Source organism: Chinchilla lanigera, unplaced genomic scaffold (assembly GCF_000276665.1).
Source record: "Chinchilla lanigera isolate Chin_1 unplaced genomic scaffold, ChiLan1.0 scaffold00037, whole genome shotgun sequence".
Classification (NCBI taxonomy): domain Eukaryota; kingdom Metazoa; phylum Chordata; class Mammalia; order Rodentia; family Chinchillidae; genus Chinchilla; species Chinchilla lanigera.
Window position 1 is genome coordinate 16019695 of NW_004955438.1, and position 10860 is coordinate 16030554.

At 54.2% G+C, this 10860-nt stretch overlaps 1 protein-coding gene across 2 annotated transcripts in view; it reads right to left on the minus strand.

The window, feature by feature from the left end:
* Positions 1-10860, minus strand: part of Asb2 (ankyrin repeat and SOCS box containing 2) — a 36099-nt gene that overhangs the window by 14125 nt on the left and 11114 nt on the right. The window contains exons 3-5 of one of the 2 annotated variants that reach the window (XM_005390356.2): positions 5235-5330; positions 2918-3084; positions 2012-2167 (exon numbers count right to left, since the gene is read on the minus strand). In XM_005390356.2, the coding sequence (XP_005390413.1) occupies positions 2012-2167; positions 2918-3084; positions 5235-5330 (419 nt within the window). Of the gene's footprint in view, positions 1-2011; positions 2168-2917; positions 3085-3921; positions 4280-5234; positions 5331-10860 lie in introns of those variants that run through there. The other variant, XM_005390357.2, reaches the window with a different exon arrangement.

A 10860-nucleotide genomic window follows, 5' to 3' on the forward strand; every position in this document is an offset into this window, starting at 1 on the left:
TTAAGGAAGGAAAGGTTTATTTAGCTCACAGCCTGTGGAGGTGTCTTGGTTACTTTTCTCTAGTCTCTAGTTGAGACAAAATACCTGACACCCAGTATTAAGGAAGGAAAGGTTTATTTAGCTCACAGCCTGTGGAGGTTTCAGTCCATTCTTGGCTGGCTCCAAGGCAGGATGGCACATGGCAGAGGGCAACCAATCATGGTGGCAGAACATAGCAAAAGCAGCATGTGCAAAAGAGAGAAGCGGCAGCAGGCAACCTCTTTCTCTCCCTTACATATGCAAACTATCCACCCCAAGGCGGGTGTAGCACTCACATCCATAATCCCAGCATTGGACTATGGATCAATCAAAAGTCTAGAATAGAAGCCCACCCCATGACTGCATGAAGCTTTGGGGAGACATGCAGACACAAACCATAACACTTGGCAGGTTGATGTCAGGTGAAACCCCTCTGCCTAACAACTTGTTCGTCTGGCTTGCCTCGGGCACCCCACGTTCTCGGGGCTGATCTTGCTCTAGTCCCACACACATGATCCATCTTTAGCTTCAACCACTCCCCATACTTTCTGGATGATTTTCCTGTTCATATTCCTGTTTAAACTTCCAATCCCATCCTCAAAGGTGGCTCATTTAGTTTGGGATAAAATTGACCTTCTGAGTACAGTGTGTCTTTGTCAATCTGTTCAATCCTTCCTCTTACATCTCATCTTGTCTCTAGACCCCAAACCTCCCCTGGGCTCTGGCCAAGCCTCCTCAGGGAGCTGCAGGTGGTGTTGGGATCACCTGGACACCTTCCCTGGAAGCCTCTCTCTGCCAGTGTCAGGGGAGGGGGCAGGGAGAGGGGCTCCCTGTGCAGTGTTTCAAGTAGGACCAAAGTCCCAGCTCTTTACCTCTCTAAGCCTTGGTTTTCTCACCATGAAATGGGAGGTCAAGGGGTGATTGAGAGAGGATGTTAAGAGGACTGAGGAAGACCAGACTGGTAAGGCCTCTGCCTGGAGCCTAGAAGTGTGACTGAACTCCTGCCTGTGACATGTCAGCTTCCTGAGAGTTCTCTTTGAAACAGCTGAGGCTCCAGGTAGTAGCTATGACACCCATAGGGGCTGGGTCCCACCATAGCTACATTCACTGGCCCCTACTTCCTCTGCCAAAAGACATTCCAAGTGTCAGCGCGCATAGTCATGGAAAGTGAGTGATATCCACAGCTTTCAAACTACAAAAGTTCTATCATTCCTGTGAGACCAAGCTGATTGCTTAAGCTACTGGGCATGAACTAGATGGTCCCTGAGCTGCAAGCCCAGGGTCACACCTTGCTGGCTGTGAACCGGGCAACTCAGTTCATGTCTCTGTGCCTTAGAGCCTCTTTTATAAAATGGAGTGTCTACCTCCTATCCCACCTTGTACAGAGATGTGTGTAAGGACCCAAGAAAAGAGCAGTGCCTGGCTCGTAGTAAGCACCCCATAAATGGTAGCTACAGTGCTCATTCGGACTTTGGCCCTGGGTCATTCAAGAGCAGCCAGTGAATGTTTGTGGATGATGCCCTGAGGAAGCCCAGAGGTTTTGCTGTGTTTAATGAGCACCTCAGAGGTATGCACCCTCCCTCTCCTACCTTTTGCCTTTGCCCATGCTGCTCCCTGGCCTGGCCAGCTCGAATCTTTCTCCTGTTCTGGTTCAGCTCAAGCACCTTTTCTGTGGAGCCTCCCCGCTCTCAGAACCCCTCTCTGACACCCCCGCAGTGGCTTCCACCTCTATACTAGTGGGCTGGGAAAGTGCAGGCAAGGACTGTATCATTTCATCTGTGAGCTCTCCACATCCCTCAAGTTGCCTGGCCAGAGTGGGCTGGAGAGCACTTGGAAATGTTGGCATTTACACGCATGCATTAAAGATTTGGGGGAATAAGTTGTGCAGGGACAGGGCTCCCCCTTCAAAGCTAACCACTTGGGAGCCATGCACAATGGCCCTCCACCTAGCTCTGGGACTCCTCCTGGGAGAAGCGATGTGGGCGGGGCGTACCTTTGTAGAGTGGTGTCTCCCGGGACTTGTTGGAGATGTCAGGCTCTGCCCCAGCCTGGAGCAGCGAGAGGAGGCAGTCCAAGTTCTCCCTGCATGTCGCCAGGTATAGAGCTGTCTCCTCCTGCAGGGTGCGCTGGTCGATGGTCCCTGGGTAAGCTAAAGGGACACACCAGGAAATGCATGAAGAAGCAAGGGCCCCACCTCACAGCATAGAGCAGTCCCGGTTTCTTCCCAATTCCAAGTCAGGACACGTATGGCCTCCTCTGAAGGTGGCTAACCATGGACTGCCTCCACCTTGCCCTTTCCCAGAGCTAGCTCTGCTTCTGGGTCATAGAAGTACAGCTCAGACTCCACCTCTCCTCCAGGAAGACTTCCTGACCCCCTCCCCAGCCCTTCCCTGTCCTCCTCTTGCATTCCAAGTACTACTGTGGAAACCCCACCTCTCCTGTAGCTAGTTCTTGGAATGTGCAGGACTTTGTGGGGTCTGGGCCACATCAGGACCTCGTGACACCTGATTACAGGTGTTACCCATCTGAATCCAGCTCACAGCACAGAAGGGGCTCATTGAGGCAGTGAGACTGGTCCAGGGTCCCACAGCTGGTGGGAGACAGACAGCTCTGGCAGGGCTCGGGTGCAGCTGCAGTATTTTCCACACCAAATCAGCCCCTGGAACATTCTGGAACATGCTGGCAGTGGCTGTCCCAAAAGTAAGCCCTCCTTCATTCCTTTTCTAGGAATCGGGCTCTTCTGTCCTGACAGGCCTGGAAAGATGGCAGCAGGGGGTGCAGGCTGGGGTGAGGTGGGGTCAAGTCACTTTCTGTCTCCCAGCTTGGTGACTGCAACTGTCCAGTGGTGGTGGTAACCTTGCCTGTCCCTCCCCAGGCCCTTTCCCACTGCTGGCCTCACCTTGCTGCAAGACCTTCAGGCAGCCCAGCTGGCCGTAGTAGGCAGCCTCGTGGAGCGGCAGCCAGCCCTCCTTGTTGGGCTGTCCCAGATTCTTCCCATCCTTGATCATAGCCTTCAAGGCCTCTTCATTGCCTTCCTTAATGGCCTTTAGCACGGGGTCCATGGGCCTGTGAGAATAAGAAACAGCAAAGTCTCGGGTGTAGGCAGAGGCAGGGCTAGGGGGCCTGACTCCAGAATGCAAGCAGGGTCTGCTGGTGGCCACGACCCAGGGTCACTGTGGGACCCCTCCATCCTCGTTGTCCCTTAAGCTGGTTCCAAGACCAGTGCTCAGCCCTTGCACCCCAGTGGCTGTAGGAGGAGTGGGCAGCCCTTCCACCCCTGTGGTTACCATGGCTGCAGCTAATGCCATGCCAAGACCTCATCTACCAAGAGGACACGGGCACGAACAGCAGCCTGTACGGGGATGGACACACCCCACGGGAGGGCTCGGCACTAATTAAATGCCTTCCCTGAGCACAGTACCAAGCACAGCTACCTGCAGGGCTGCCCGGGCCTCGGAGTGCTCCCTCCCATCAGCACAGTGAGCCTCTGACTTAACCCGCTCCTTGCTCCTGTCCCTCAGCCTCACTACCAGCACATCTAGCTGCTGGAAAGTGGAAACACTTAGCAGCTTAATAAATCTGAAGCCTTTAGAATTGAAAACTTATAAAATGTAAAAAAAAAAAAGTCAAGCTTAAGGTGAAGGACATCTTTGCTTGGCTCATTAAGTCACTTTGCTCACTCATCCATTCATTACTGAGTGTTCATTCATTCATTCATTCATTCCCTGAGCTTCCTTCCCTGTCACTGGAGAGACTCTCAGTACTGAGGCTGCTGTGACTTCCCAGTCCACTTCTGGGGAGGGTTTGGCATAAATAGCCCCGTGTCTCCTGCCCAGGGTCCCTCCACGCCAGGGGCTAGGATGGGCTCTGAGGGTCCCCAGGATAAGCCCGTGTACCCTATACCTTCCCAGTCACTTCCTTCGGGCTCGGCACTTCCTCTTGACTTTCAGCCTCCCGGGTTATTAATAGCATCAGGGCACAGAAGTCAGCGAAGCTGCAGACCAGCAAGGATGATGGGAAACCGACCGGGCAAGTCCTGAAGGTCCCATCAACACCATCTGCCACCCGGATGAGTGCCACTCAGGAGCAGCCCCGTTGGTCCTGGGTATGTGTCCCCTTCCTTGGGAGGTCTCAGTATGACCCCACTGATGTGGAAGGGAAGGGGCTTCCTGGTCTCATAGCCTTGCAGTGTCATGGGAAGGATCTGGGGCCCCACTGACAGCGCGGGCCTCTCCAGCTGTGGTGTGAGGAGGACCAGACCACACGCTGGTGGTTCCTCTGTGAGCTCACAATCCCCGCCCCAAGGGCGGGTAAGCTGCTGGGGGAAGTCAGGTTACCATAGACTGCAAGCCAGATGGGACCTGGGGGCCACACTGTCCTCTCCAGCCTCGTCCTACAAAGAAGGGAGACCCAGGGGGACCAATCCCTCTTAGGCAAGCAAGCAGGAAGTAGCAGTTTGTGGAGACCAGAACCTTGTCTCTTTTCCAACTAAAAAAGCCACCTGGGCACCAGGGATGAGGCAGCCACAGGGTTTGGAAGGCTGGGAAGGAGACACAGAGCAGCGGCTGGTGGCTGTCTCCTCTCTATGAGGACCACTCTGTGAGGACCGCTGCCACTCCCCGATCTACGACAGCATGGAGCCCCCTCCTGCTTTTAGCCATTCTAGGGTCACTCTGAGGGGCAGAGAGGGGAGAGAGAGACACAGCCATCTCCCAAGGATCCCACCATGCCAAGTAAACAGAACCCCTCCTGCGGCCAAGATTACCTCTGGGTTTTGGTACTTGACACTTAAATGAAGGCGCAAGCAAAGCCAAAGCTGTGGTTCTGGAGATCTGTGATGTGCTCAGATGGGCCCTGCAGGGGGGCGTGGGGGACTGTGAGGCAGGACAGACAGAGATGGGGCAGCTCCTCCGCTCCACCTCCCAGCTCCTCTGGGACTCTGGGGTTTTAAGGCCGTCTCCCCAGCCTCCCTCCTGCTGGATTCAAAGCCCCATGGGGCTCCTCTTGTACACAAGGTCCAGCCTGGGCCACCTAAGGGGTCAGAAGGAGACCACAGGAGCACCTGGGCCCAGGGGGACACACCTAGGAGGGCTTGCCTGGTAGGAGACTTGGCAGTGGCTCCTGCTATCCTGGGGCTTCAGCTGTCCCCACCCTCCCTGCCACAACAGCTGGGGACATGAGCCTGGTGATGTGGGGGCCGGGCGGGGGTCACTTACGCGGTCTTAAACAGGCTGCTGTTGTATTTCTGCATGACCCCCTGGAACAAACCCACGGGGGGCCGGGCCGGCGGGCTCTCGGCAGGCGCTGTGGACCTGGGGGGTGCAGAGCAGGCATGAAAGAGGGAAAAGTACTCTGCATAGGAGAAGCGAGTCATGGTTGGAGGCAGGAGCGAGGATGGAGCCGAGCTGGGAGAGAGGCTGAGTGACAGACAGACACAGGGCTCTGAACCAAAGCAGATGGCCGGGTCCTCTCTGTGTGCTGGACGCAGCTGCTGCGTCTCCGGATTATTTTTGGCCCTTGGAGGAAGCCCTGGGAGATTTAAATGACCATATAAGACAACAATGAGGTTAACCTCATGCCTACCCCCACCACCCCCTCCCCAGCCAACCACGAGGGCCTCAGATACAGAGCAAGGTGACATTCTTCGCCGAGGAGGATGTGAGAAGTGGTCAGAGGCAGGTCCCCTGGATAAAAGGGGCTCTGTCCCAGGGCTGGCCAGACACTTCCCAAGAGTACCGGAGAAGAGAGCCGTGGGCAAGTGGGGCGACAAGGGAGCCAGGCTGTAGGTGTGCGCCCCACCTCACCTCTCGGGTTCTAGGGGAGACGATCAAGCACTAAGTCTAGAGGTTACCGCAGAAGGGTGCACCAGGAAGGCCTTGGGACCAGGGCTCAGAGTCAGACAGGTGTAAGTCTAGACACTGAAGTCTAGACACTGCTTAGCTGAGTAACCTGGGACAGGTTGGCCAATCTGCCTCAGTTTCCCCACCTGCAGGTGGCCTGAGAGTAGCCCTTGTTTTGACAGCCACTGAGACCTGGACCCGTGAATGGTATGACGTGCTAGGCACAGAGTCCCTGGTTCATTTTATGATTTCACCTCTCTGAGCCTCCGCTTCCCCACCCCTTGGGGCGCTAAAGGAGATGCGGCAGCCACCACGCTGTGCCTGGGATTGTTCCGGGCTCAGTGAGGTCGGGCTGGCTGGCCCCAGCAGTCTCCTCCCAGATCAGCCTTGGCACTGCAGGTGCCCCATCAGGGCCACCTTTGCTGCCTGGAGGTCTCTGGAAAGGGGCTGTCTGTGGGTCAGGGAAGACATCACTTCTGTAACTGGCACCCTGTAGGGCATGGAGCGCTGCCCTAGTGTCCCTGAGGAGGAAACACATTCTCCCAGGACGGGTGAGAAGCTGTAGATTCCATAGCCTTTGCAAGGCCAGGCCACAGAGTGGAGGATCCAGGAGGACATCCTGAGAGTGGTGGCCTAGCCACCTTCATGCTCCCCATCCTTCCTTCTCTGCCCTCTGCTTAACCCCACCAGGCCGAGGAGGATGCCTTTGTCTTTTGAGGATCCATTAATCATTATTTCTCAACCTCAGGGAAGGATGCCAACATCCTGTCTTTACAAATGAGGAAACTGAGGCCCCAGAAGGTGGTAACTGCCCAAGGTGGTACCAGCGGGTAAGCAAGCAGAGCTGAGGTTCAGACCAGCTCCTAAACCAGCTTCTTCTTCCACACACAGGGCCTTTTCTTGCCTCTTCACCCTCCATCACCCTCCGGCCTCCAACAGGCCGTGCACTTTGAACAAGGCCTTCCCCTCTTTGTGCCTCAGTTTCCTTATCTTCCAAATGCAGAAAAAAAAATGCAGAGGCAGGACCTGACCTGAAGGCTCCTCCCTGCTCCTGTGGCTGGGGAGAAACTCAGTGCGTGAAACAGATCCAAGAACCACACCTGTGGCCCGGGAGGCCGGAGAACTGCCAGGCCCAGGGCTCCTGCACAGGCTCCTGGCCTGGAGAGGAAGGAACTGAGGCTGCCGGAGGGAAAGTGACGTGGTGGTAGTGACAGCCTTCCCCATCTTGCAAGACAAATGGCCACGAAGCCATTCCAAGCATCGTCTCCAATCCATCTTCTGTCTGTCTTTCCTGGAGTCAGGTCTGCCTTGTTCCCATCTTGCAGACGAAGGAACAGACAAGCTGAGTTCCATCCGCCAGTGAAGCTATAGCTCGTGCCCTGCCCCGGGAGCTGGGGGTGCACCTCAGGAAGTCAGGTCTTGCTGTGTCTCCTCACGGGGGACAGAGGCCGGCAGGGAAGGAGACAAGTTACACACGGTAGAGCCACAGGGAGGGGCTGGAATCCAATCCGGAAGGCTGGTCTGGATGCATGGACATCAGGTGTGAATAAAGCTAGGATCTGAACCCCCAAACCTACTTCTCTTCCCACTTGATTTGGGGTCCTGGTGGGGTGGCTGCTGACAATGCCCAGGCTGAGTCTCAGGCTGGATGAGGACCAGAGCCTCTAATAGGTTTCGTGCTCTTTTGACCCAAGGTTGGAGGCCCATTTCCCCTCTGCCACAACAGACAGGGGAATTCCCAGCAGAGCACAGCATGGGGCTGAGTCACCAGCAGTAGAAGAAGCTGGTCGGCAGGATGTGGCTACAGGTCATGCCCTGGAAGAGGCCCAGGTAGGGCCCTGTCTTCCTTTCTGAAACCGAGCGAGCTCATCCCTCAGCTCTCCCCCTGGGCCACTGTGTACCTCTGGGTCTTCCCCGTCTTTAGACTTCAGCTTAGGAGGGCACAACCAAGTTCCTGAAGGCACCCGGCCTCTCACAGAAGCAGGTGAACCTGGGCTTCTTAATCCAAGTTGTTGGCCGTGTGCACACACCAGCCCCAGCAAGTTCCTGCTTCAGGTTTTCCTTCTTTGTCTTCGTTCCTTCTTAGAAATGTAACCTTGATGAAAATACAGAAGTGTAAAGACAGCGCAGACCCAGCCTCCTGGTCCATCCTGGTGACCTGTGCTCCTGCTGCATGGACGCATGGACTCTGTGTCCGGTGGGAGCCCTTGGTGAGCCAAGACCAGGGAAATGATCCTCATGCATGTGTCACACTTTGTCCTTTTACATGATGGTAGGGGGGAAGCAAATAGAAAAGTGGCTTTAAAAAGAACATGACATTTTCTTTTGGGATACTGAGCTGGCTTTCTGTTCTATGGTTCCAAAGACTCATTTGCTTGCCATTTTGGTCATAAGACAATAATGATAAATTACATTCCTAGAGCACGGGTTGGCTTCAGAGTGCAGGCTTTTGTCTAAAAGCATTCATTGGACACGTGCATTGATGCAGGCTTTTTGGTGGGCAATGAGGGTGCAAAAGTGAACAGTGCCTGCTCCCTGTCCCCAAGATCACAGCTGGGGACACTCTGAGAAGGACTTTGCAAGGTGACATAGAAGCTGGCTTATGAAGCAAAAGCAGTCCCGAGGTTGATGCCCCAGGTAGGCAGGCAGGGACTGAGGAAGGTCAAGTCAAGCTCAGGGTGTGGATGGGGAAGGTTCCAACGCTTGCCTGACTGGGTTTGCTTCCCATAAAAATACTGTGCAGTAGCTCTGGGGTGTGGCTCAGCGGGACAGCACTTGTGTAGTGTGCATGAGGCCCTGGGTTCCAACTCCAGCACTTAAAAAAATCCTGCAAGGTGAGGAGAGTGAGCTTTGGCTATTACCATTTTAGGGATAAGATCTTTGGGGCTCAGAAAGGGAAAGGAAATTGCCTGAGGTGTCACCGCCAGTACGTGACAGAGGAAAGCTCTGAGCCCCAAAACCTACTTCTCTTTCTCCTGCTTCCTTATTCAGTCCTTTCTTCACCCACCCAAGCGGGTGTTCATGGACAGCTATTTGGTATTTGCCGTGGGGTACACCTGGAGCTTCACAGAGAAGGACATGAGGGCCCTGGCCTCGAGGGGTTGACAGGTTAACGGTGGAGCCAGACACGTGAGAAATGTAAGTCACGTCCTTGCTCTGGATGTATTGGGTGGTAACTGCTATTCAAGGATAACAATGAGCAGGGTTCTCTGTGTTCTGTACCCTCTGCAGTGCCAGGTCTGGCAGTGTGAACACAGGTGTCTGTGTGTGTGTCGTGTGTCTTCAGGACCCTGCACCTTGGTGGGTGGGAAGCAGATGTCACGAGGCCAAACCCTCCTCCGGGCCTGTGCAGAACTGGCCAAGCCTGGTCAAGCACGTGAACTTCTGAGCCCAGCTGACTTTGGTTCAGTTCCTGGCCCTGCGGTGTGCTTGTTTTCTCATCCTGTTACGTGAGCACAGCAACACGCACCGTGCATGGCTTTTGCAAGCGTTAAATGCATTGACCTCTGCCTGGTACATGGGAGGAGCTCAGTGTGCAGCTAGGAGGAGATTGCATTAAGCTTTATATTAAGAACTGTCTCTCCCCCAGCAGGGCCTAAACTGAACATCCCCCCAGACACAAAGGGGTAGAACTGAGCCCAGGCACTCTCAGACCCAGCAAGAGAGAGAAGATGCGATTGGCCCTCCACTGCATGGCTTAATAGACTATGAGGGCTGCCTGACCTGGGTGAAGGAGTTTCATTTCCCTGTGGGACTTTTTTCCCAGGAGGCGGGACAACTGTGAATGGCTCAGGCAGGTCTGTACTTCCTCATCCATCTGTGGAGGAGGGGTCTGGGCTGGAGCTCACGGATCCCCTCATTCTAATGTTTCTGAGCGTCCTCAGGACTCCCAGGAAGAGCTCCTGCACTGGGGAGAGGGCTGCAGGAGCCCAGGGGGACATGCGGCTTCGTGCATCAGGCCCCATCTCTGGAGGGAGGCTGCCAGATCTCTATCAGGTCCCCTCCTGAGAAAGGGGAACCTGTGGTCTGACTTCAGCTGAACCTGAGCCAGAACAGGAACCAAGGCCTCCTTGAACCTGGCCACGTCCTGCCTGTGAGTTTCTGCTTCTCCCATTGGGTCCCAGAAGCGGTGACCTCAGAGATAGCTCAGGAACCCGGCAATCTCATACTCTTCCAGCTGCCCAAGGAGCCGTCACCTTCGCCTCTGGAAGGGGACCCTCAGCACTGGGCATCCGGGCCTTGGCCCAACCAGACTAACAGCCACACTGTCACCCACCTTAGCCTCTGGCAACTGTGACTGGGTTGGGAAGAGCAGACAAGGAAGCAGAGGTTCTGAGAGCTTACGTGACTTCTGAAGGTCACACAGGAACACCACTGACTGCTGCAGAGGGTGAGACTTGAGACCCACACTTGCCAGTGACACTGATAGGACTGTTACCCCAATTTCTCCCCCACCTCCAAGCATATGTCTGATCTTGGCTCAGCAGGAAGCAAAAGCATTTTTAGGGTTTATACATCTTTTTGAAAAGCGTTTGAAGGTCAATTGCTTGATACCTCTCTGGCTCCCACCTTCTACACAGAACATGGTGTCCCCTAGATCCAACATGGTGTCCCCTGGCCACATGAGACTAGGGAGCACTCGAAATGTGGCTGGCTGGAATTGGGATATGCTACAAGTATAAAATATACACTGTTATCCCAAAGGTACAACAGACACTGTGAAAAGGAAAGAAACTGCTCAAAAAGGAAAGTATAACTGGAATGGGGGAAAGGGAAGAAGAAGGAACATATATATATACACACACACACCACACAAGATAGCTAAAATAATTGTACTACTACCTTCCATTAGTTCATTGAAAGGTACCATTAATGCTTATATTGTTTGATCAATTTTGCATGCCTGCATCTGGTAATCGGAGCAACTATTTTGAAGATAACAATATGCAATATAACCATTGTTAATTTCCTATCATCTTGTTTTCAAATTCTGTATCATTTT